Consider the following 27,314-nt stretch of genomic DNA (forward strand, 5'->3'; position numbering starts at 1 on the left):
AACTGTCCATCAGTCATCTGTACAAAAGTAAAATTATCAAAATGTGATATTAACAATGGATTATATTTTAGGACTGTCCTCATGTCAACTAACAAAGAATAGAAAGTCTTGAACACAATTCCTTAAAATTTGTTTACCAGAATCCTTAACTGGATATCAGGCCATCATGCAATAATGATATGATGTAAGTAGCACAATATTATGTCTGTACAGTTATTTATTTAAAATAGCCAAAATATCAGAGGCAGAGAGTACGTGTACACTGCTTGTGGCCAATAAAAATTGTGTCTTGCGCACTTACAGGTGGGTGGAATTTTACTGTCACCTGCCAGCTGTTTTAACTACCTTGTTTTAATTCATCATCCATTCCAGCTTCAGTGAAGTCTCTTATTAAAAGACAATTGTTTGTATTTGTGTAGAAAAAATGTGTTTGATTGTATGAATTCTAAATTGTCTGAATTTTGGGACTGGGTAATGTGAGTTATTTATTAATTATACAAAGTTTAAAGGTAATTAGAATTTTCACTAGCTTTATAAACCTGAATTAATTAAAATAGGGAATATGTTCAATGGAAGCTGGAATGGTTGTTAAATTCAATGATGAGGCATTTAACTACAGAAGGTGGAAGTGGGTAGCCCGAACTACCCTCTTGTCGATGACTCTAACTTATGACCTGTGCCTCAGGACTATGGGTAGTTGTAGTTGAGGTGGGAAGTTTGACTTTAATGAATATGACAAATTCGTAGATAATTTGTATTTTTCCTAACGATACAAACTTAGCTATTTACATGGGGTAATTACTTCGGCGCAGCTGATGACGAGCCATAAAGTTTTAATGAGGGTTTCCTACCCCACCGCTAGTTAGCGGGGGGGGGGGGGGGGGGGGGGGGTTAGCTGGTTATCCTTCCACCGTCACACACACCGGTAATTAGTTCACTTTACTTAGAGGTAGGACTTATCTTGGGGGACAGGGCTGGCAGGCACATAACTGTAAATAGCTAGGTTTGTATCGTTAGGAAAAATACAAATTATCTACGAATTTGTCATTTGTTCCGTAACTGAATACAAACCACACTATTTACATGGGGTGACTCAACCCTTAGGAAGGGAGGTAAGTCCTCTGCCATACTGGCTTTGGCTTGCCCGGGCGCCCCGAACCCGAGTTCATGAAGGAACTCGAGGGTTGGGGCTCCTGCGCCTCGCAGGCAGTCAAAGGCTGCTGCGGCCAACGTAAGTTGTGTGTGAAGGTGAGCAGTGACACGTCCTAGGAAGTTGACCTGGAGTCCCTTATAAGGAAATCTAGGCTAGGACTACCCAATACCACCTCGTCAGGGTATGGGGACATGCCAGTATTACAAGTTAATACTAGGAACACAAGGAAGCATGGCTTACCTGCAGAGGTTCGAGGTCAGCTGTGCAAAGGACCCAGGATGCTGTTTTTCTCCAAGGGAGGAGAGGATGAAGAAAAGAAAAGGGCCAGACAGATCTTTTCATTCACACAGACTAACACCAGGTAACAATGCCCTCAACCTTCTGCTACTTGTCCAATTAGGAGCCTGAGTTTAGACCAGCTGTTGTGCAGCCACCACAGGGATGATAGAAAACCTATCGAGCCACCTGTGTGTCATGTCTTGCAGGTAATGGGCTGTGAAGGTAGTCTGACGCTTCCACACCCCAGCTTGCAGGACCTGTGTCACAGAAAAGTTCTTCTTGAAGGCCAGGGACGTAGCCATGCCCCTGACATCATGCGCCCTAGGGCGCCGTGACGGGGGAGGGTCAGAACTCAAGGCCAGGTGGATTACCTTGCGGATCCAGGCTGAGATGGTGTTTCTGGTGACCCTCCTCTTCGTTGCCCCAGTGCTAACAAACAAAGCTCGCACTTGGGGCCGGACTGCAGCTGTTCTCTTCAGATACAACCTCAGACTCCTGACTGGGCACAGTAGGAGATGGTCTGGGTCATCTATTACAGAACGAAGACTCGATACCTGGAAGGAGTCGAACCTAGGGTCTGGCACTCCCGGGTTCTGAGTCTTAGCAACAAACTAGGGACGAAGCTGAACGTTACCTCCCCCCATCACCTTGAATGGGCGACGTCGTAGGAGAGACCATGAAGTTCGCTGACTCGCTTGGCCGAGGCCAAAGCTAGCAGGAACACCGTCTACCAGGTAAGGTGGCGATCTGAAGCCTGGCGTAATGGTTCGTAGGGAGGCCTCTTAAGAGACCTGAGGACTTGAACCACGTTCCAAGGAGGAGGTCTCACTTCCGACTGAGGGCAGGTAAGTTCGTAACTCCGTATGAGCAGAGACAGTTCCAGCGAGGAGGAAATGTCCATTCCTTTGAGCCTGAAGGCAAGACTTAAGGCTGAGCGATAGCCTTTCACTGCCGAGACTGAAAGGCGCATTTCTTCCCGCAGATACACAAGGAACTCCACTATTGCTGGTAAAGTGGCATCGAGGGGAGAGATACCCCTTCCACGGCACCAACCACAGAAAACTCGCCACTTCGCCTGGTAGACTCCTGCGGATGACCTGCGCAGATGGCCAGACATCCTTTCCGCAACTTGTTGCGAAAATCCTCTCTCTTTGAGGAGATGCTGGATAGTCTCCAGGCGTGAATTCGAAGCAAAGCTACGGCTTTGTGGAAGATGTTGGAGTGTGGTTGTTTGAGTAGCTCGTGACGTGGAGGGAGTTCCCTCGGAATCTCCGCGAGGAGCTGCAGAAGGTCTGGAAACCACTCTGTGTGATGCCATAGCGGAGCTATTAAGGTCATCGAGAAATTGACCGATGTTCTGGTCTTGTTGAGGACCCTCCTCATCAGACAGAACGGGGGAAAGGCGTACACGTCGACGTTGTCCCACCGTTGTTGGAAGGCATCTTGCCAGAGGGCCTTGGGGTCCGGGATTGGGGAACAGTACAGCGGAAGCTTGGTGTTCAACGCCGTAGCGAACAGGTCCACAGTCGGGGAATCCCACAAAGTCAGGACTTTGTTGGCTATCCGAGGATCCAAAGACCATTCGGTACTCACTATCTGCGTCGCTCTGCTCAGACTGTCGGCGAGCACATTCCTCTTGCCTGGAATGAAGCGAGCCGCAAGTGATATCGAGTGGACTTCGGACCATCTCAGGATCTTTACTGCAAGATGGGACAGCTGTTCTGAAAAGGTTCCTCCCTGCTTGTTGATGTAAGCCACCACCATGGTGTTGTCGCTCATCACCACTACGGAGTGGCCCGCCAGGACTTTGAAGGGCCAGGAAAACGGCCTTCATCTCCAGCAGGTTTATGTGAAGGTACTTTTCTGATTCCGACCACAGGCCTGAGGCTTTGATGAGTCCGAAAACAGCATCAAATCCGGGGAGGAGACGAGAAGATACACTCCCTTTCGTAGATTCTCGTCTGCCACCCACCACTCCAGGTCCGACCGTTCCGCAGATCCCAAAGGGATCAGGATGTCCGGGGAGTCGAGTCCTTGACTCCACCGGGACTTCAGTCGCCACTGAAGGGATCTCATCCTGAGGCGACTGTTGGGGACGAGACCGGTTAGAGAGGAGAGGTGGCCGAGGAGACGAAGCCATGATTGGGCTCGGAGTTCTTCTCGAATGAGGAAAGGTTTCGCGACCTTCCTCAGCCTTGCTATCCTTTCGTCTGATGGGAAGGCTTTGTGGAGATTGGTGTCTATGATCATGCCTAGACATACCAGTTTCTGAGAGGGCTGCAGAGAGGACTTCTCGAGGTTTACCACGATCCCCAGATCCCGGCAAACTTCAAGGAGCTTGTCTCGGTGGCGAAGAAGGGATGCCTCCGAGTCTGCCAGGATCAACCAATCGTCCAGGTAACGAAGGAGACGGATGCCGATCCTGTGAGCCCAAGAAGAGATGATGGTGAAGACTCTGGTGAACACCTGAGGTGCTGTGGAGAGACCGAAACACAACACCATGAACTGGTAGATCTTGTGGTCTAGGCAAAATCCGCCGTCTCCATGCTGAACGGAGTCTGCTTGACAAACCCGTTCAGGGTCGAGAGATCGATGACTGGTTTCCAGCCTCCAGACGCCTTTCTCACATAAAAAGAGTCGACTGTAGAAGCCTGGGGACCGGTCCACGACCTCCTGGAGAGCGTCCTTCTCCAACATGGTCTGGACTTTGGCCCGGAGGGCCTGCCCTTTTGCCGACCCCATGGCAAGAGAGCTCAACGACACTGGATTCGCTGTCAGGGGAGGTAGAGATGCCGTGAACGGGACGCGATACCCTTGAGACATCACAGAGATCGTCCAGGTATCCGCCCCGAGTTGCTGCCACCTTGCTGCACAACTCTGAAGGCACCCCCCCACTGGTGGACATGCAGGGGGATTGCCACCCCTAGCGTTTCCGGCCTCGGCCGGTACCTCTAGGGTTCTTGCTTCCCCTGGAGGACTTCTTGCCCCTTCTGCCCTTGGCAGGAAAGGGCTTAGACACCTTGGGCTGTAGGGCCTCGATGTCCGGGCCCTATGGATGAGGGAATCCTGATTGGATTTCCTCCACCTCTCGGCCGTGAGCTCCACGTCCCTAGGCTCGAACAGACTCTTACCGAGGAGGGAAGAGTGTCTGAGCCTGCTAGTCTCGGCGCTGGGAACCTTATGGTAAAACCTCTCAGCCACCACGTCCCGACGCTTGAGGACCGTGTTGGCCCACAAGCTCGAGACCTGGTGGGACAGGAACTCGATGGTCCGAGCGCCCGAGAGGAGGAAGGTCTCCAGCGCTTTCCTGGTGCTCTCCTTGGAGAGGTCCTCGGACCGCACCAGGATGCCCAGAGATCCCAGCCAGATGTCTAGCCATGAAGCGGCCTGAATGGCGCACTTGATGACCTTCTCCTGACTCTGGATCTCAGTGGCTGAGAAGGACACGTGCCGGTTGGAGAGTCTCTCAAGAGGGACTCCCCCTGTGAGTTCTTCTACGGAGTGGTGTAGGGGAAGACTCAGAGAGGACTCCTCGAGGATCTCGAAATACCTACTCTGATGGACTCGAGGAGGAGGGAGGAGCTTATTTCCGGCACTCAACCTGCTGGAGGAGGCAAGCTCCGAGAGTTGTCCTTCGATCTTGTCTCTGGCACTCTTCATCCCCTGAGATCAGGGCAAAGCTGCACTGGCCCTAGAGGGTTTTTGAGTGCCATAGACACGATCCAGAACCGTGTCCTTCCCTTCACGAGGAGGGACCTCAGGGTCTGGGATCCCGTTTAGACTCCTCATGAGGGTCAGGACTTGCCAGAATGCATGTTCCGACTCCTGGTGCTCGCCTCCTGATGGACTTGCAGCGAAGTCTCCTGTCCCCAAGGGCTCTTCCTGGGGGGACACGTGGGCATCCTCGACCGCCCTAGGCTGCTCCTGTCTGATCCTGGCTGACAATTTAGGAATCGTCTTAGAGTCCTTAGATTCCCTCCTGGTGGGATACAGGACTCTAAAAGCGAAGGAGGCAGGTCCTTCTCCACCTCAGGATGAGGAGACCTTTCAGAAGGGGGAGGAACTTCCTCCATTGGTGCGATGGGGAGGTCCTCCTGTTCGACCGACTCCCCTGAGGATTGGTACTCCTCCTCCGCAGGGGAGGGCGAGAAGGTCTGAGGTGGAGTAGAAGCCTTGCCTAAGGATCCGCGAGGGGACAGCCTAGGTCTCGGAGGAGGATCCATGGGCGAGACTCCTCTCTTCCTCTTCAGGGGGGAGGAAACTGCCGCTGGTTCGCGACCCGAATCAGAGAGGGCTGGCTTAATCGCCCGCACGAGAGCTCTGAGGAGGGTATCAAACCACGGCTGTTGACTGACAGCGGCGCTGTCAAACACTCCCTCTGGAGGAAAGGGGATCGAAGGATCCCTAGGAGGAGTCAAGAAATGAGAGTTCGCCTTCTGGGCTGGAAAAGAAGAATCCCTAGACCTGCCCGGGGAGCGTTCCCCTTCTGGCGAGCGCGCTGGTCTGCGCTTGCGGGGAGGGGAGCGCGACAAGGAAGAATCCGCCTGTAGGCGGTTGCGCTAGGGCTCTTGAACCGGGCTCGGAACAGGGTCGCGCGCGGAAGGGTAGCGCGATGCTGGAAAATCGCGAGCACAAGCCAAATCGCGCGCGCGCGCACCCGCGTGGGCGGCGATGCTGGATAATCGCGCCCACGCGCACCCTTGTGGGCGGGGGCGGGCGCGAGGGAGTGATGGCACGCAGATGGATCAATGGCGCGGCCATGCGTTGACGATCTGGGAGCGCGAGCCGGAATAAGGGAGCGAGAGCGCGTAAGTGACGGTGTCGGCGTACGGCGAGCAGGAACTGGATTAGGAACTGGTCGAACGTGCGGGCGTGCAGCAACCTGGTGCGACCCTCAAGGGCGCGAGATGACAGGGGCGCCTGTGCGCATGTCTGGGAGAACTCGCCGCGAGGGCGATAGCGCTGTAGCAGGGTCGCGAGAGACCTGTGGGCGACGGTCGGGAAGGACTGGTCTTTCCGCCTGTGCGGGCGCTAAATGTGCTGGCGACTGTCGGCGCGCATAGTGTGCAACAGGAACAGGTCGCATCGGGATTCGCTGCTTCGGAGGTCGCGTGGTGCGAACAGCGGGAGGGTGTTCTGGAGCGCCCGCGGTTGCCTTGAACACACGCACAGGGCGCGCAGCTGGAACCGGACGCGTTAGATGAGCGTCGCGCGCGATAGTGTCGGCAGCAGACTCGCGCGGTTCCAGAGGGGGCTGTGAGCGCCTGTGCGCTGACTTAGCCGCCTCTGGAGCAACGTGCTGAGTCGGCGCGACATGTGATCGCGCATCGCAAACCTCCTTCGCATCGCGACCCTCCTTTGTAGCGCGAACCTCTTTTGGTGAGCGCGATGATTCTGAGGCGACACGTGGGAGCGTTGGAGAACGCGTGAGCGCTGAGGCTGGAATCGAGTGAGAACGCGTGTCGCGTCTCTCCCCCGTGGGGCGCGACGAGTCCGCAGGAACCTGTGGGCGCCTGTGCGCCAACTCTGGAACCTTTTGGACCGCGCGCGATGCTACCGGAACTGGGGGTCGCAGCAGCGCTGGTAACGGTGGACGCGTGTGCGCCTTAACAGGAACTGGCCGCGCGAGCGCAGGTAAGCGCGGCGCCGCTACAGCAGGGCGCGTTTGCGCAGTTGGGAGTTTGCGCGCTACATCAGGAATAGCTGTCGATGGGCGTGGGCGCGCAGGGGAACCCTGGCGCTTAACGGGATCAGCGGCGCGAACGCCTAACGGTGAGCGCCGAAGCGCTTTATCAGCGACATCAGGAACAACAGCAGCGGGCGCAGGCGGAGCCTTACGCTTAGGGACGAGCGACGCAGTTTTGCGCTCAAGTCCCTGAGACCCCAAAGTGCCTGGAGACTGCGCAGTGGCAGACTCAGGGGGCGCGTAAAGCGCATCAGCAGCCTTGGATGTAGAGGGTTGAGGAGACCCTTGTCCCGAAGGACGACCATCCTCCGAAGGGGATCGCGAACGATCCCCGGAGAGGTCTAGGGTGGTAGCTGGCAGGACAGGGGAGCGGCGAGTTGTCTCCTCCACAGAGGATTGTGGGGACGACGAGCCGAAGAGGCGCCTCCTAACCCCTTTAAAGGGAGAAGGAAGACCTCTACGGCGAAGGGGAGGGCGAGCCTTCCGCCTTATACGCCCACGAGGGGCCGTTGGATCAGCAAGCTGACCATCATGGGGCCTCCGAAGAGGCGTCTCTACCAGAAAACTCCCCCGAGAGGGAGCCTCAGTGGAAGGAGAGACCGTAGGACTCAGCTCCTCCCTCAAAGAATGTTCCGAGGGGGAGACAGAGCCTTCCGCTACCGCAGCCACAGGAACAGGTGTTTGGACAGACCCACGGGATGTTTCTGAGACAACCACGTCAACTACAGACAGAGGATCTATCTCCGCCGTAGTTAACGACTGTTCGGCGGCCGCACCCCGCTTGATCATGTCAAACAGGACTTCCTTGGAGGGCGAACCCTGTAGCCCCAAGGAAGCCCAAAGCTGAAAAAGATCATTGTTAGACACAAAGACCTCCTCCGAGGGGGGAGGGGCAACAGCCTCGCTATGGTAGGCAACGGCCTCTCCCTCACCACGGGATCGGTTAATAACATCAACATTACGGTCTATGCTACCACTCGCCGGCCTCTCGGAAGAGGCCGCCCGAGCGGGAGCTTTGGAGGAGGAATGGGCGGCAGAAGAAGAAGACCTAGGATTTTCTCTCTCTCGAGAAAACTCGGAAGGAGAACGATCCTTTTTAGCCTTCTTCTTACGTCGCCGGGCAAACCTCTTCCACTGGGAGGTAGACCACTCCCTACACTCAATACACACATTAGCACTATCACACCATTGGCCCCTACACTGAGGGCATAAGGAGTGCGGATCTGTTTCTACGGCCGACATAAAGGTCCCACAAGGGCGGCCGGGAAGTCCAGGGCAAGTGTGCATGAGGAGAATAGAGGCCAACTTCACACACAAACACTGAAAGAAAAAGCAAACAAAAATTATGGCAGTCACAAGAGAGGAGAGCGCTGACGGGTCTGTCGTCTCTCCGAGCCAAAAGTAAAGTGAACTAATTACCGGTGTGTGTGAGGGTGGAAGGGTAGCCAGTTACCCCCCCCCTCTAACTAGCGGTGGGGTAGGAAACCCTCGTTAAAACTTTATGGCTCGTCATCGGCTGCGCCGAAGTAATTACCCCATGTAAATAGCGCGGTTTGTATTCAGTTACGGAACAAATATAATTACTGTAGTAGCTAGGAAAAATCCCAGAGTTCAAAAGTATTTTATATTTTTCCTAATTATAGGAACCTGTGTCCTTTGGTATAAGCATGTCTACAGTAAAGCTCGAACAGCCATTGAAAATTTAACAAGGTACAGCAGCTACATCCACCATAGGATAGGTAAGGCCTAAACAACCATCAGTCAGCTACACACTCATTATTGAGCATAGGCCTGGGACTTACAGGGTGGTTGAGACAGGAAATGTTAACACTATGGACTCGGGTTTATATACAGTAGTTTGAAAAATACAAATTACCGTATTTAAAAGATTTGTAATTTTTTCTTACACAGATACAAACCATCGTCCTATAATAGGAGAGTCACCCTTAGGAGGGAGGAAGTCCTTATGAACCAAAAACTCACTGGTATAACTTTCTCTGGTCATGTTTAGGAGCTTAGGTTATGACTATTGCTGGCCTCTTAACAGTGTAAGCATGATGACACACGAGCTAGGTTAGGTCAATACCAAGTGTAAATGGTAATTGGTTACAGGAGAACCTACATCTCTGTATAGGATATGTTGTTTGATTATATCATATATGCATTTTATAAGAAATGGGTTTGCATACATTTCATCTATCCTCCCCCTTGCTGGGGAAAATGGGGATGATACTCCTTAATAAATTTTATCTGAAAAGAAAAGTTGCTTGGATATTGAGCTTACGAGCCTTTGATGGCCAATTCAGCTTATAAGGCCACGCCTGTTGCACCCCTAAGAAAGGGGGGATGAAAGAAAAAGTATGTCCAACCTGCTTTCTTAGATGAGAGACTTCCTATTCCATGAAGGAGCTAGGCTGGCAAAATACCCTGATGAGCAGCCACCACAGCACCAAGAGTAAAGGAAGCCAAGTACTTGTGGGTAGTGGAAGGTGAAGATTGTCTGGCATTTCCAGACTCCTGCATTCAAGACCTGCACCGCTGACACGTTCTTCCTAAAAGTTTGAGTGGAGCCAATACCCATGACTTCTTGAGCCCTTGCCAGGTTTGACTCTTCAGTACTCTCATTGTCTGGATGATAATGCCTATCCTTAAACCAACAAATGATACACTATTCTTCAGCATCTTTCTCTTGGTCCTCCTGGTGATAAAAATGCCTCTGGGGCTCAGGGCATAGAACCCGCACTGGACAGACAAGCAAGTCGATCCTGATTTCCTAGGAGCACCTCTTGGAGAGAAGAGATGGAAAAGAAATTAAACTTGGTAATGTGGACATAAGGGTTTTGGCCATGAACTCTGTAGGAAAAGTAAAATAGACCTTCCATCCTTTTGAACTACATATGGCATACAAGATGTCATGAAGCTCGTGTAACTGTTTTGTCAATGCATGTTCAGTCTTGAGTGTCAGAGCTCGCAGTCTGATGCCAATCTCAAAGGTTCATATGGGCATACATAAGAGATTTGAGAACACAGGTCATGTTCCACTATGAGGTCCTGAGATCCAGGGGTGAGCAAGACTGCTCAAAACTCCTCATGAGCATAGACTTTTCCTGTGAGGAGAAAAGGTCTAAGCACTCCAGTCTGAGGACCTGGCCCAAGGCTGAGTGATAACCTTTCACCACAGACTGAGTGAAGCTTCTTTCAGGGAAAGAATACCAGAAAATCAGCTATTAATTGCAGGGAGGCTCTGACCACAAGAAGTATCCTTTCTACAACACCAATTGCAGAACATGGTCCACTTTCCATGGTAGGCAACTGCAGAAGACCATTGCAGGTATTCAGACCTATCCTGTGCAGTTCCTAGCAAACAGAATTTTAATAATAAGTATCAAAATAAATTTAAGATAAACTAAAGATTCTAGATTACAGTATATACTTCCTACATCTGATTAAAGTTGCCAGATGTCTTGTTTTTTTGGGGGGACATGTCCCAAATTTGATAATTTTGTATCTTGTCCCACACTGACCCTTCTGGGACATCCTTATTGTTCCAATCTTAGTCCATTAAAATAAAAATATATTTTTACCACCTTTAAATTAATTTTACTTGAAACTTTGTACAATATGTACAGTAATTATAATCTATTGTCTTTTCTCAGATTTTATCAATGAAAATAAAATTTGAATAACCAAATGATGAGCCTAGTCTTTCGGTAGTTTAATTAGAGCTGCTAACAGTGTTTGCAACTAGTTCAACAGAGCATTGAGCATTAGTGATGCACACAAAAGGCAAACTTCTTTAGGTTCCAGTCATTGTCGTCATATAGCCACAGGTAAACACCACCGCAGAGGATGCCCCAACTTGCTATCATAACAATGGGATGGCTGCAAAAAACACAAAGATGATGAGGATCAATGGCAGGTAACTTTATGTAGACACAACCACATATCTCTGTACTTTTCCATTTATTCTGAAATTTAAACAAAAAATTGCCCAAAATTTAAGAGGCAGCAAGAGTATGTCTGTACTGCTTGTTGCTGAAATCAAAAGTGCTAGTCTTAATGACCGACAGGTGGGCGTAGCTCTTATCAGTAGTCATAACTACCTCATTAAGTTTTAAGTCGGTCCAGCTTTGCTGAATTCATACTCCTAATAAAGTGTGATAATTTGTATCTGTGTATGAACAAATACATCTCTAAATCAATCTAGTAAATATAACACAGAAGAGAAACTCTCAATGCATAAAAAATATCATAATCGGTCACTTACTTTACATTTGGCTTCTGAACATAAAGGTACTTCACCATCAAGAATGGCTTGTTTTGCTTTATCTCCAGGATAGATTTTATTGCAAAGTGTGCAAGATGCTGTTGCAAAAGTCCCATGAGCTTCCATGAGTTTTGTCTCTGGGATGCCAGCAACTGTCAGATAACAATGCAGTATTCAAAACAAAAAGAATAACATCAGATTGCATACACACTTATACATCTCCTGTATGACATCAACACTGACACTTAAGCACTATTGTAAGTGATACCCTGCTCAACAATTGTATGATATAAATTTCTACCAGCCTTAAGAGTCATTATATAACTATACTATGGATATTTAAGCTTCAATATTTCTACTTCACAAAAAGTTACTATACTTAAATAGTATGACAAATTCGGAGATAATTTGTATTTTTCCTAACCATACAAACCTTAGCTATTTACATGGGGTATTACTTTCGGCATAGCTGAAATGACGAGCCATTAGATTTTTAACGAGGGTTTACTACCCCCTCGCTAGTTAACGAGGGGGTAGGGGAGGGGTAGCTAGCTACCCCTCCCCCCTCACACACCGGTGAACTGATTCACTTCGCTTAGAGGTAGGACTTCACAGGGGACAGGGCTGGCGGGCAAGTAAGTATAAATAGCTAAGGTTTGTATGGTTAGGAAAAATACAAATTATCTCCGAATTTGTCATTTGTTCCGTAACCAAAATACAAACCACGCTATTTACATGGGGTGACTCAACCCTTAGGTAGGGTGGTAAGTCCCAGCCTTACTGGCTTTGGCTTTGCCCGGGGACTCAGGATCCGAGTGTGTAGTACTCGAGATAAGGAGTCCCTGCACCTCGCAAGTGCGGCCTACGTAAGCTAGTGTGTGAAGGAAAGAAGTGTGACTCATCCTAGGAAGTTGACCTGAAGTCCTTTAGATGGAAATCTAGGCTAGGACGTTCCCAATACCACCTCATCAGGGTATTGGGGACGCGACAGTATTATATTAATACTCGGAACACAAGGAAGCATGGTTTACCTGCAGTGGTTTGACGTCAGCTGCGCAGAGAACCCAGGATGCTGCTTTCCCCAAGAGAGGGGAGGATGAAGAAAAGAGTAAGGGCCAGACATACTTTTTTATTCATGCAGACTAAAACCGGGTAACAATGCCCTCAACCTTCTGCTACTTGTCCATTAAGGAGCCTGAGGTTAGACCAGCTGTTGTGCAGCCACCACAGGGGCGATAAAGAACGTATCGAGCCTCCTGTGGGTCACGTCCTGCAGGTAGTGGGCTGTGAAGGTCGTTTGGCCCTTCCAGACCCTAGCTTGTAGAACCTGCGTCACTGAGAAATTTCTCTTGAATGCCAGGGACGTAGTGATGCCTCTGACATCGTGTGCTCTCGTGCGACGTGACGGAGGAGGATCTGGATTAAGGGAATGGTGGATAACCCTGCGAATCCAAGCTGAGATGGTGTTCTTAGTGACCCTCCTTTTCGTCCTCCCTGTGCTCACAAACAGGGCTTGCACTCGAGGACGAACTGCAGCTGTTCTCTTCAGATAGAGCCTCAGACTCCTTACTGGGCACAGTAGGAGATGGTCTGGGTCATCTGTTACAGAACGGAGACTCGAAATCCTGAAGGCGTCGAACCGTGGGTCCGGAACTCCAGGATTCAGTCTTAGCAACAAACTCAGGGACGAACCCGAACGTTATCTCCCCCATCCCCTTGAATGGGCGACGTCCTACGAGAGACCATGAAGTTCACTGATTTGCTTGGCAGAGGCCAAAGCAAGCAGGAACACCGTCTTCCAAGTCAGGTGACGATCAGAAGCCTGGTGTAATGGTTCGAACGGAGGTCTCTTAAGAGACCTGAGGACACGAACCACGTTCCATGGAGGGGGTCTCACTTCCGACTGAGGGCAGGTAAGCTCGTAGCTTCGTATGAGTAGGGAAAGTTTCAGCGAAGAGGAAATGTCTATTCCTTTTAGCCTGAAGGCCAGGCTTAAGGCTGAGCGATAGCCTTTCACCGCCGAGACCGAAAGGCGCATTTCTTCCCGCAAATACACAAGAAACTCCGCTATTGCTGGAATAGTGGCATCGAGGGGAGAGATACCCCTTCCACGACACCAACCACAGAAGACTCTCCACTTCACCTGGTAGACCCCTGCAGATGACTTTCGCAGGTGTCGAGACATCCTCTTCGCAACTTGTTGCGAAAAGCCTCTCTCTGTGAGGAAATGCTGGATAGTCTCCAGGCGTGAAGCCGAAGTGATGCTACGGCTTTGTGGAAGATGTTGCAGTGTGGTTGCTTGAGTAGCTCGTGTCGTGGAGGAAGCTCTCTCGGGAGTTCCGTCAGGAGCTGCAGAAGGTCCGGGAACCACTCTGCATGATGCCATAGCGGAGCTATTAGGGTCATCAACAGGTTGACCGATAGACTGGTCTTGTTGAGCACCCTTCTCATCAGACAGAACGGTGGGAAGGCGTAGACGTCGATGTTGTTCCACCGTTGTTGAAAGGCATCTTGCCACAGTGCCTTGGGGTCCGGGACTGGGGAACAGTACAGCGGAAGCTTAAAGTTCAAGGCTGTCACGAACAGGTCCACCGTCAGGGAACCCCACAGAGTCAGAACTTTGTTAGCTACTAGAGGATCCAAAGACCAGTTGGTACTCACTATCTGCGATGCTCTGCTCAGACTGTTGGCGAGCACATTCCCCTTGCCCAGAATGAAGCGAGCTGATAGTGGAATCAAGTGGGCTTTGGTCCATCTCAGTACCTCTACTGCAAGATGGGAAAGCTGTTGTGAAAAGGTACCTCCCTGCTTGTTGATGTAAGCCACCACCGTGGTGTTGTCGCTCATCACCACCAGGGAGTGACCCGCCAGGATCTGTTGGAACTGTTTAAGTGCCAGATATATGGCCTTCATTTCTAGCAGATTTATGTGGAGGCACTTTTCTAATTCTGACCATAGGCCTGAGATCTTGTGGTTCAGAATGTGGGGCCCCCACCCTTCTTTTGAAGCATCCGAGAAACAGCATCAAATCCGGGGGAGGACGAGAAGATCCACTACCTTTCGAAGGTTTTCGTCCGTCACCCACCACTGAAGGTCCGTCCGTTCCGTAGGGCCCATAGGGACCAGGATGTCCGGGGAATCGTGGCCTAGATTCCACCGGGACTTGAGCCGCCATTGCAGGGATCTCATCCTGAGGCGGCCGTTTGGAACCAGACGGGCTAGGGAGGAAGGGTGACCTAGAAGACGTAACCACGATTGGGCTGGAAGCTCTTCTCGTCTGAGGAAAGGATCTGCGACCCTCCTCAACCTTGCTATCCTGTCATCTGATGGAAAGGCTTTGTGGAGATTGGTGTCCAATATCATGCCTAGATATACCAGTCGTTGAGATGGGAGCAGAGAAGACTTCTCGAGATTTACCATGATCCCTAGATCTTGGCAAAGTCCCAGAAGCTTGTCTCGGTGTTGAAGAAGGGTCGATTCCGAGTCTGCCAGGATCAGCCAGTCGTCCAGATAACGGAGGAGACGGATGCCGATCCTGTGTGCCCACGAAGATATCAGGGTGAACACTCTGGTGAAAACCTGCGGTGCTGTGGAGAGACTGAAACACAGCACCTTGAACTGGTAGATCTTGTTGTCTAGGCTGAATCTCAAGTACTTCCTGGAAGACGGATGGATTGGGATCTGGAAGTACGCGTCCTTCAGATCCAGTGTACACATGAAGTCTTGCGGTCTCACTGCAAGTCTGACCCTGTCTGCTGTCTCCATGCTGAACGGAGTTTGTTTGACAAACTTGTTCAGGGCTGAGAGGTCGATGACAGGTCTCCAGCCTCCAGACGCCTTCTTTACAAGAAAGAGTCGACTGAAGAAGCCTGGGGAGCCGTCGACGATCTCCTGGAGAGCATCCTTCTTGAGCATGGTCTCGACTTCTGCTTGAAGGGCTAGCCCCTTTACCGATCCCATGACATAGGAGCACAACGACACTGGATTCGCTGTCAGGGGAGGAAGAGATGTCGTGAATGGGACGCAATATCCCTGACTGATCACGGAGATCGTCCAGGAATCGGCCCCAAGTTGCTGCCACCTGAACGCGCAACTTTGTAGGCATCCCCCCACTGGTGGACATGCAGGGGGATTGCCAATCCTAGCGTTTGCGGCCTGGCCCCTCCCTCTAGGATTCTTGCCTCCCCTGGAGGACTTTCCACCCTTCTTGTCTTTGACAGGAAAGGGCTGCTGTTTGGACAGCTTCGTCTTTGCTGCCGGCGCCGGTTTCGTCAACTTGGACTGGCGAGGTTGTTGGGGTGCTGGAGGTTTGTAGGGCTTATACCTAAGAGCCCTTTGGAGGAGAGAATCGTGGTTCGATTTCCTCCACCTCTCAGCAGCCTGCTCCACATCCTTGGGCTCAAACAGACTCTTTCCTGGGATGGAAGAGTGTCTGAGCTTGCAGACATCCACGGCTGGGACCTTCGCGTGGAACCTCTCGGTCACCGCATCACGACGTTTCAAGATCGAGTTTGCCCACAAGTTTGAAACTTGGTGGGCCAGAAACTCGATGGTACGTGTGCCCGAGAGGAGGAAGGTCTCCAGGGCCTTCCTGGTGCTTTCCTTGGAAAGATCCTCGGAACGCAACAGGATGCCAAGAGACCCTAGCCAGGCATCCAGCCACGAAGTGGCCTGTATGGCACACTTTGCGACTTTCTCCTGACTCAGGATCTCCGTTGGCGAGAATGTCACCTGCCGGTTGGAGAGTCTCTCAAGAGAGACTCCCCTGGTGAGCTCTTCCACGGAGTGGTGAAGAGGAAGAGCTAAACAAGGCTCCTCCATGATCTCGAAGTACCTCCTCTGTTGGACACGAAGAGGTGGGAGGAACTTGTTACCAGCAGAGGAATGGCTGGAGGAGGCAAGTTCTGCGAGCTGGCCCTCGTCCTTATCTCTGGCACTCTTCACCCCTTGGGACCAAGGCAAAGCCGCGCTGGCCTTAGAGGGTTTTTGAGTGTCGTAGACTTGGTCCAGGACCGTATCCTTGCCTTCACGAGGGGCGGTCTCGGGGTCCTTGAACTTGTTGAGGTGCCTCATCAAAGTCAGGACCTGCCAGAAGGCATGCTCTGAATCATGCTGCTCTCCTTCTGGTGAGTTGGCAGCAAAGTCTCCTGTCCCCAGCTGCTCTATTTGGGGGGACACATGGACGTTCTCCTGGGGTCTTGCTGGCACTGGTCGAATCCTTGAAGAAGACTTTAGGATGGTCTTCGAGTCCTTCGGTTCCCTTCTAGGAGGGATGCAGGACTCCAGCAAAGAAGCCTGAGGACTCTTCTCCGCCCCAGTACGCGACGATTCTCCTACTCGAGGTGGGGTCTCTCCCATTGGTGCGGTGGGGGAAGGCCTCACCCCGGTAGATTCTCCTGAGGACGGAAAAGCTTCGTCCACAGGAGAAGGAGAGAATGTCTGAGGGGGGGAAGGAGCCTTCCTTACGGGCTTCTTGGGACCCAGTTTGACCCTAGGAGAAGTCACCACGAACTCCACTCCTCTCTTCCTCTTCAGTGGGGATGCTGGTTTGAGGCACAAATCAGCAAAGGTAGGCTTAACAGCCTGGACGACAGCTCTGATAAGGGACCCAAACCAAGGCTGACGACTGACGGAAGCAGTGTCAGAGACTCCCACTGGAGGGAAGGGGATCGGGCGATCCTTAGGAGTAGACACCACAGGGCCTGCCTGAAAAGAAGAAGAAGAATGCTGCCCAGACCTCTCTGAAAACTTCCCCTCCTCCTGCGAGCGCGCTGTCCTGCGCTTGCGGGGGGGGGGGGGGGGGGTTGTTGTGAAGATGGTGACCTGGTTGTGGGCGCTCCTGGAGACTCGCTCGGTTGCTCACGCTGCGAAACCCGTCGAGAATCGCGTATGGGGTCACACTGGCGCTCACGCGATGAACAAATGGCGGGATCGCGCGCGGGCGAATGTTCACGCAGAGATGAAGGCGCGGGAGCCCGTGGGCGCGCGGGTGAGAGTGCGCGTGGGCGAGAGTGCGCGTGGGCGCGCGTGCCCGTAGGGGCGAGCGTTGGCGACTGATGGTGCACAGGCGAGCGATGGCGCGTTGGCGCGCAGGCGAGCGATGGCGCGTTGGCGCGCAGGCGAGATAGCGCGTGGGCACGTAGGAGACCTTTGGCGTGCAGGATCGTGTGCGCGCGGGCATGCTGAGGGATGCTTGCGTGCAGGCGACAGATAGCGCAGGAGATCGCTGGCGCATGGACAGGAGCAGGCGGCTGAGGCGCACGGCCAACAGGAGTAGAGCAGCGTACCGGGGGCTGCTCGTGGGCGCATGCAGGAGACTTTCCGTGAGCGCGCGGGCGTGTAGCGTCTCGTCCAGCTCTCGAAGGGCGCGAAGGCGAGTGCGCACAATAGCGCGCAGGCGAGCTCTGAGGGCGCGCAGGTGATCGCGGGCGAGAAGGAGAAGGAGGCACCTTCTTGCCTGTGCCCAGATCTGGGGATCGTGGGCGCGCATGCGAACGAGGGCGCGCAGGAGAAGATCGCTGGCGAGCTGGGAATCGTGGGCGCGCCTGGCGTGTGGCAGGAACAGGGTGCGCAGATGTACGCTGGCGCACAGGAGAATGCCGGCACGTAGGCGAGCGCTTGCGAGCAGGAGAGCGCTGGCGAACAGGAGCACGGTGACGAGCAGGAGAGCGCTGACGAGATGACTCTGCCTCTGCTGCAGGAGATCGATGGCGCGCAGGAAGGTCCTCAGCAACAGCAGGAGAGCGCTTGCGCGCTACTGTGCACAGGAGAACATGGGCGCGCAGGTGAAACCTGGCGCTGAAGAGACTTGCTCACATTGTGAGACAAGTCCTTCTGCCCCGAAGGCACCGGAGGCCGTTGGAAAACGGGGTGCGTGGGCGCCCACAGAGCGTCAGCTTCCAGGAACGGAGAAGGCAGGTCCACAGGTCTGGCAGGCGTTGGAGATCGCGAACGATCTGCAGAGAGGTCCAGGGATGCAGCTGCAATGGTCAGCTCACGTCGAGGAGGAACTTCTGCGGGGGACGTCGAGGGTGAAGAACCGAAGAGGCGCCTCCTAACCCCCTTGTAGGGAGAAGGAAGGCCTCTACGGCGGAGAGGAGGGCGAGCCTTGCGGCGAAGACGACCTCTAGGAGCAGGCACACCATCGTCGGTCCTCCGAAGAGGAGTCTCAGTCAGTGAACTCCCCCGAGGGGGAGAATCACCCGCAGAAGAGACCGTTGGACTAAGCTCCTCCCTCGAAGGATGTTCGGAGGGGGGAACTGAGCCTTCAGCTACATCAGCAACCAAGGCAGGGGTTTGACCCGTCCCGTCGGAAGCCTCTGCCACAACAACGTCGACGATAGACAGAGGATCTACCTCCGCTATCACCGGCGACTGTTTGACAGCTGTTCCCAACTGGATCAAGTCAAACAGGGCTTCCCTGGAGGGCGAACCCTTAAGCTCCAAGGAAGCCCAAAGCTGCAATAAATCATCATTAGTAACAGAGTTATCAATATTCTCCCCCGGAGGAGGAGGAGGAGCTGCCTCGCTATTGGAGGCAACTCCCTCTCCTGAACCCCGAGGTTGGTCAACAAAAGAATGGCCTACGCTACCATTCACCGGCCTCTCACGAGAGACCGATCGAGTGGGAGCTTCGGAGGAGGTTCAGGCAGCGGAAGAAACTTTCCTTCTTCAAGGCAACCCTTGAAGGAGAAAGATCCCGCTTAGACTTCTTCTTCCGTCGCCGGGAAAACCTCTCCCACTGGGAGGTAGACCACTCCCTGGAGAAAGATCCCGCTTAGACTTCTTCCGTTGCCGGGAAAACCTCTCCCACTGGGAGGTAGACCACTCCCTGCACTCACTACAAACATTTTCTCTATCACACCGTTGACCTCTGCAGTATGGACACAAGATGTGAGGGTCCGTCTCGACCGCCGACATGAACGTCCCACAAGGGCGGTCGTGTAAGCCAGGGCATTTCCGCATGATAGAGGTAGAGGTCAACTTCCGAACACACTCTGAAAGAAAAAGCAAAAAAGATTAAGGCTGTCAAAATGCGAGGGTGAGGTAGACACGTCTAACCGCCACCCGAGCCAAAAGTGAAGTGAATCAGTTCACCGGTGTGTGAGGGGGGAGGGGTAGTTAGCTACCCCTCCCCTACCCCCCGCGCTAACTAGCGAGGGGGTAGTAAACCCTCATTAAAAATCTAATGGCTCGTCATTTCAGCTACGCCGAAAGTAATACCCCATGTAAATAGCGTGGTTTGTATTTCGGTTACGGAACAAACCTGAATTACAGACCACAGAATAAGATAAGTTGGCAAAGCAAATATATATTACTTAAAATCATGATAGTATGACAAAAGAATGAAAACCTGTTAACTGCATAAATCCATATACCAAAGGCACTTCCCCCAATTTTGGGGGGTAGCCGACATCAACAAAGAAACAAAACAAAAAGGGGACTAGTCTCTACGTTCCTCCAGCCTAACCAGGGACTCAGCCGAGTTCAGCTGGTACTGCTAGGGTGCCACAGCCCAACCTCCCACATTATCCACTACAGATGAAGCTTCATAATGCTGAATCCCCTACTGCTGCTACCTCCGCGGTCATCTATGGCACCAGAGGAAGCAGCAGGGCCTACCGGAACTGCGTCACAATCGCTCGCCATTCATTCCTATTTCTAGCACGCTCTCTTGCCTCTCTCACATCTATCCTCCTATCACCCAGAGCTTTCTTCACACCATCCATCCACCCAAACCTTGGCCTTCCTCTTGTACTTCTCCCATCAACTCTTGCATTCATCACCTTCTTTAGCAGACAGCCATTTTCCATTCTCTCAACATGGCCAAACCACCTCAACACATTCATATCCACTCTAGCCGCTAACTCATTTCTTACACCCGTTCTCACCCTCACCACTTCGTTCCTAACCCTATCTACTCGAGATACACCAGCCATACTCCTTAGACACTTCATCTCAAACACATTCAATTTCTGTCTCTCCATCACTTTCATTCCCAACAACTCCGATTCATACATCACAGTTGGTACAATCACTTTCTCATATAGAACTCTTTTTACATTCATGCCCAACCCTCTATTTTTTACTACTCCCTTAACTGCCCCCAACACTTTGCATCCTTCATTCACTCTCTGACGTACATCTGCTTCCACTCCACCATTTGCTGCAACAACAGACCCCAAGTACTTGAACTGATCCACCTCCTCAAGTAACTCTCCATTCAACATGACATTCAACCTTGCACCACCTTCCCTTCTCGTACATCTCATAACCTTACTCTTACCCACATTAACTCTCAACTTCCTTCTCTTACACACCCTTCCAAATTCTGTCACTAGTCGGTCAAGCTTCTCTTCTGTGTCTGCTACCAGTACAGTATCATCCGCAAACAACTGATTTACCTCTCATTCATGATCATTTTCGTCTACCAGTTTTAATCCTCGTCCAAGCACTCGAGCATTCACCTCTCTCACCACTCCATCAACATACAAGTTAAACAACCACGGCGACATCACACATCCCTGTCTCAGCCCCACTCTCACCGGAAACCAATCGCTCACTTCATTTCCTATTCTAACACATGCTTTACTACCTTTGTAGAAACTTTTCACTGCTTGCAACAACCTTCTACCAACTCCATATAACCTCATCACATTCCACATTGCTTCCCTATCAACTCTATCATATGCTTTCTCCAGATCCATAAACGTAACATACACCTCCTTACCTTTTGCTAAATATTTCTCGCATATCTGCCTAACTGTAAAAAAGGGATTTTGACGAAGGAAAAATCTATTTCTGGGCGAGAGACCTGTGCCGCCCAGTGAAATGCTCCTTAAGCACCATTTCAAAGGAATATAACTGCTAATATTACCAGAGAAAAAATGTAAAGGAATGCTAGGTTGAACTAGCTCGCTCACCTAATGGTGTCGGTATAGACTGGGGCGAAATACCAGAGGTCTCGTACCATTTAGATTTCTCCTCTTCGAAATCCCCCAATAGTGAGGTGCCGTTCAACCTCCCCTGCCTCGCAGACCAGTACTACTAACTCAACCCACGCTTGCCCATCACTCCTTACAGCACCCTTAAGTTTGGGGTCTGAACAGGGGGGGAGCAAATAGGGTGGGTTCACTGGGCGGCACAGGTCTCTCGCCCAGAAATAGATTTTTCCTTCGTCAAAATCCCTTTTCTGGGCTCAATCCCTGTGCCGCGCAGTGAAATAGTACCAGAGAAAACGAACCCAAACTTTATTAACTATACGGGAACGAATAAAAATCAACATAACAAACAGTGGTTTAATCAAAAGTTAACGTAGAAGACGGACGTCTTTAATAACATCAGCATGATAAGGTATAATATCCCAGGAAGGGAAGACAAAAGAACATTAACTTAAAACAAAACCAATTAAGGTCAAACACTGGAACAAAGTACATACACTTGAACACTAAAGAAATACAGTTCGTATGGAAGAATAAATTGAACAATGATAATAAAATGGCAATGTTACGAACTAGGAACACCCATGGGTGTGATACAACAAACCGAACTCAGGTAGGAACTGTAAGTGAGGCAGGTAAGAGGAAGAAGGTGGAAGATATAGGATTCAGGGATTAGTTAGAAGGAATTTGTCCGGGGGATACCACGCTCCCTGCAGCTACGGTAGCGAGTTGAAGGGCCTCTAATTGTTTAAGATAGTGCCGCTTGAACACTGAGGGGGATTTCCATCCGGTATATTTAGAGATATCTGTAAAGTTCATATGATGGAAAAAATTTATTGAGGTCGCTACCGCCCGAATGTCGTGGACGTGAGGAAAAGACTCTGGATTGGCCTGTTTAATAAAATACAAGATCTGTTGTCTGATCCCTTTCAAAGTTATAGTCCCTCCCCGCTCCCTGATGAACAAGGGTCCCGAGGTCTTATAGGAAGTCCTTGATAGAAAGGACTTTAGAGTGGTAACCGGGCATAGGGAAGGATCCTGAAGGAGAGGGATGATTTTCCAGGAGGACCATCTATTCTGAGGGTCTTCATTTTTGGCCAAGAAGACCTTGTCTGGGGAGAGGAGGACCTCTCCTGACGGAAGGAACTCTATGTGGCCTGGATCCCTTGATAAGGCAGCTAATTCCGAAATCCTGGCGCCAGATGCCAAACTCACGAGAAAGAGAGTTTTCCTGAGTAGAGGGATATACTCACATGAATCGTTGACGGTTTCTGACGCTAGTTTAAGAACATCATTGAGAAACCAGGAAATCGGGCTAGGACGAGAAGATGGTCTCAGTCTGGCACAGGCTCTTGGGATCGAAGCTAGCAATGAATCTGTTAGATCTATATTAAAGCCGATTAGAAAAATCTTCTTCAAGGCAGACTTGATGGTAGTAATAGTGTTGGCTGCTAAGCCCGACTCAAACAAGGTTCTGAAAAAGGTTACCGTTAGGTTTAGTGTCATAAAGTCAGTACTAGAATCTTTCAAAAACTTAGCTAGTTTTTTGACCGCTGAGTCATATTGACGAAGAGTGGAGTCTCTCTTGTCAGATTCTAAAAATAAAGTATTCTGGGGGTCTATGTTAGCCCCTTTGTGTGCCGCAAACTTCATGAAGTCCATAAAGTTAGGGTGGTCTGAATGTTTGAGGAAGCGAACACAGTGCACGTTTGTACTATCTGGGTCAAAGTCGGGTTGGGAATCTGGTGAGGGTGGAGATTCAGCTCCAGTAAAAGAGGAAACCAATTGCTCTTGGGCCAATTGGGGGCCACCAGGGCTACTTGACCTTTGAAGGTTCGAAGTTTGTCCAGCACTTTCATCAGTAGGTTCACCGGTGGGAAAAGGTAAATCCTTTCCCAGGCGTTCCAGTCGAGAGACATGGCATCCGTGGCGTAAGCCCGAGGGTCCAGGTTGGGGGCCACATAACATTTCAGCTTGTGGTTGGATTCCGTCGCGAAGAGGTCTACCTGGAGATCCGGCACTTGGAAGAGGATCCATTGAAAGGATTTGCGATCTAGTGACCATTCTGACTCCAACGGTACCGTCCTGGAGAGTGCGTCTGCCACAACGTTCCGAACTCCAGCCAGATGAACGGCGGATAGGTGCCATTGGTTTGAGGCCGCCAGGGAGAAGATTGCCACCATCACGTGATTGATGGGACCTGACTTGGAGCCCCCTCTGTTTAGACAACGGACTATGACTTCGTTGTCGAGGACTATCCTCAGATGTTGTTTCTTGGCCGGGGAAAGACGTTTCAAGGTTAGTAAGACAGCCATGGCCTCCAGGACGTTTATGTGAAATTGCTGGAACATTGTAGACCAAAGGCCCTGAACTTTCCTGTGTTGGGAGTAGCCTCCCCAACCTGATAGGGAGGCATCCGTGTGGATGACTATCCTTGGAGGGGGGTACTGCAACGGGACCGATTTTGATAGGCTCTTGGCGGTTGTCCATGGGAGAAGCCTCTTCCGAAGAATGGGAGGAAGGCGTGTCTTCTTGTCCCGACGTTTGGTGTTCGCTCTGGAGCGCCAAACTCGGTTGATGTCTTTCAATTTCGCTTTCAGAAGGAGGTCTGTCACTGAAGCGAATTGTAGGGACCCTAGAATCCTCTCCTGGTTCCTTCTGGAAGTTACCTTTTCCCCAAGAAAGCGTTTGGTATTTTTCGCAATCTCTATCCTCTTGGACCTGGGGAGACATAGAGTGTGAGAACGTAGGTCCCACCGTAATCCCAGCCACTGAAATTTGGTCTTTGGTGTCAGACGAGACTTTCCGAAGTTTATCTGGAATCCCAGAAACTGAAGATATTGGATCACCTTGTTTGTTGCCTTGAGACAATCCTCGACGTTGTCTGACCAGATTAGCCAATCGTCCAGGTATGCGACGACTTGGATTCCATGGGATCGGAGTTCCTGAATGACCGATTCCGCCAGTTTCGTGAAGATTCTGGGCGCGATGTTGAGCCCGAAAGGCATCACTTTGAACGTGTAAGCCTTGTCGTCCAGTCTGAATCCTAGGAATGGGCGGAAGTGTCTCGCTATTGGAACGTGATAGTAAGCATCGGTAAGATCGATGGAGGTGGTGACGGCCCCACGGGGAAGCAAGGTTCGCACCTGCGAGACGGTAAGCATGTGAAACCTGTCGCATTGAATGGACAAGTTTAGTCGAGACAGATCGAGGATGACCCTTCGGCTGTCGGAGTCTTTCTTCGGAACGCTGAATAAGCGACCTTGAAACTTCAGATATTTCGTTTCCTTGATCGCGTTCTTGCGAAGAAGATCTTGGGTAAACAAAAGTAGGTCCGGTGTCGAGGGTTGATGGAATCTGTTCGGTGGAGGAGGCCCTTCTATCCAACTCCACCCCAGGCCCTTGGAGATTATGCTGAAGGCCCAAGGACTGAATTTCCAGCGACTCCGGAACACATAAAGTCTCCCTCCTACCTGAAGACCGTCAGTAGTTGGAGGTTTTACCGCCTCGGCCACCACGTGACCCTTTTCCACGGGAGAAATATCTCCCTTTGCTTCTGTTCTGAAAAGAACCCCTCGAACCGGGGCCCCTGCCTCGTTGGTATCCTTGGGAGGAAAACCGGGACTCATAGACCGGGTTATAAACAGGAGAGGTAAACGAGTTCGAAGCCACTTGGTTTTCAGGGACGAGGACATACTTCACTTGGGGCTGAGACTTGGAGGTGGAGGGTTGGATGCCCTGAGAGACCGGGGCCGACTGGACTACTTGAATAGGTTGGCGGAATTGGGTAGAGCTATAAGGGCGTAGCCTTTTTCTGCCCCGGGAGTGAATGCTCGATTGTTCGAACTTCCGTTTGGGAGTGAGACCCCAACGGACTTTGAGGCTCTGGTTCACTCTGGCAGCTTCGCTCAATACCGAGTTGACCATGTCCTCCGGGAAAAGGTCCGGACCCCAAGCAGAGGCTTTAATGAGCTTATTTGGCTCATGGCGGATAGTGGCTTCAGATAAGACATGCTTACGGCAACGTCTTTTGGTCACCAAGAAGTCGTAGCAGTCTGCTAACAAAGATTGCAGGGTGGCTTTAGTCATAACTTTAAAAGAGTGTTCCTCGTCATAAGGTTTCAGGTAGTCTTGGGAGGCGTTCACTGAATTGCGTCGATGCACAGTCCGCGGATAGCTTACCAGAAGTGAATGTCGATTGAATGTTAAGCCAACATTCATTATCTGATGGGAACAGCAGAGATGTAGGATCTGTCTCCCGGAGTTGTGGCAAAGGCTTATCTTCGGTCACTGCCTGAAGGGCTAATTCAACCATTTTGGTGACGCAAGGAGTGGGGGTCTGTTCGTCCACAAGAAACATGGTGTAAGTACTCTTGTGGGGGGTCAGCATGGTGTTTGTACAACCCCACTCATTTAAGGTTCGAACCCAAACAGACTGAGCCTGTTCCTTCGGAAAGATAACGGTCTCTTTAGGGACCTTATCCAGTCGGACAAGAGCCTCTTCCGTAAGCCGGGCGAAGCCGGGGAAAGGAAATTGAAGACCGGGAGGGAAGAACTCAAAATCTTCAATGGGCCTGGTCCCAAAACCCTCGATGGTCAACATTCCGTCCGTGAAAGGACAGTGGAGCGCCATTTTCCACGGGTTGTTCTTCGTGAAGGGTGGAAGTTTTGAGGCGTCCGGGATGAGGAACTGCTGTTGTTGAGGCAGTCCACTTTCCAGGGTATCTAGTCTTCTGGTGACGGCAGAAAGTATAGAACTAATCTGCTCTGTAACGACCCTCGACAACATATTCGTGAGGGCCTCCGGGTCGAGGTTGGTTGTGGTAATTAAGGGGGATGACTGCACTCCCGGGTCCTGAGACATAGGGGCAGTGCTAGTCGAGTCACTAGGAGCTCCGGGGAGGGGAGCCTTCTTGGGCTTCGATGATCCAGGTAGTGTAGGATTCTGACGAGTCCTCACTAAAGGTCTTTTCTGAGATTTGACCTTGGCAGGAACCGAGAGCGATCTTGGGGAGGATTCGTGGTTCCCTTCAAAACCAAGAAAGGAAAAATTATTAGAAGTTGGAGAAAAAGAGGGGCTAAGAAGAGAGGTCTTAGCGCCAGACCCACCTGCCTCACTTACAACCTTACCTGTGTCAGGTTCGTCAAAAACCATGGGCTCTATGTCTAAGGTCAGAGCCGTAACATTGTCTTCAATGGGGTCCGGGTCGTCAGGGATGTCTGTATCCTGGACGAGATTGAGTTCTACGATTTCCGCAATGTCAGCAATTATAGGAGCCGCCACTTGCCTAGGCACTGCTGCCGAAGATTTTGCGTTCGGGTAGATAAGTCTACAATAATCTTCTGAGAGGACGTAGGGCTTCCTGGCCTTTACGTTACGGGCGAAGCCGCCTACCCACAATTTCAAAGTGGCTCTTGCTGAAGTTTTAACCGCCTGGGAACTCTGAAAGAACGGGGATAAGGTTAGCAAACCCGAGGACAAAATGATAAATGAACCCGAAGATTCATAACAGAAGTCAATGATTATCTATCATATTGATGTCGCCCAGTGAAGGGAAGTAAATACAAAAATGACTGAAAGAGGCTCACCGAATCTGAAGCGAGGGTGGAGATAAGGTCATAACAGATAAGGCAGTTGTCAGGGTGCCATACCACAATATCGTCCATCTGGATCCCACAGTCCGCGTGGGACCGACAGACAGCATGGCCGCAAGGCTGGTGAAGGACGGCCGCGCAGGCTGTCATCCAGCAACGGACCACCTGTAAAAGGAATAGTCCATGAGCATCTACTAGTTTCTCTATAAGGGGTCCCGGAGGGTCCGGGACCTGCCAGTTAATAAAATAAATGTATAGCCTTAGACTAAACATGCAGAGAACTGAGACTATTCCAATAGCAATCCGGCAGAGCCGGGTATGAAAAAGGATGCAAAAAACAGTGATTAATATATAATCATAACTAGTTCCGGGGCCCCCGTGGCCGGGGAACAG

General features: G+C 51.2%; 1 protein-coding gene across 2 annotated transcripts in view; it reads right to left on the bottom strand.

The window, feature by feature from the left end:
- The window catches only part of LOC137641490 (NAD-dependent protein deacetylase sirtuin-3-like), an 89,359-nt gene that overhangs the window by 18,881 nt on the left and 43,164 nt on the right, over positions 1–27,314 (bottom strand). For both annotated transcript variants that reach the window (XM_068374110.1, XM_068374109.1), the window contains exon 4: positions 11,386–11,537. In XM_068374110.1, the coding sequence (XP_068230211.1) occupies positions 11,386–11,537 (152 nt within the window). The remainder of the gene's footprint in view (positions 1–11,385; positions 11,538–27,314) is intronic.

The sequence above is a fragment of the Palaemon carinicauda genome, chromosome 5, assembly GCF_036898095.1.
Source record: "Palaemon carinicauda isolate YSFRI2023 chromosome 5, ASM3689809v2, whole genome shotgun sequence".
NCBI classification, from domain to species: Eukaryota; Metazoa; Arthropoda; class Malacostraca; order Decapoda; family Palaemonidae; genus Palaemon; species Palaemon carinicauda.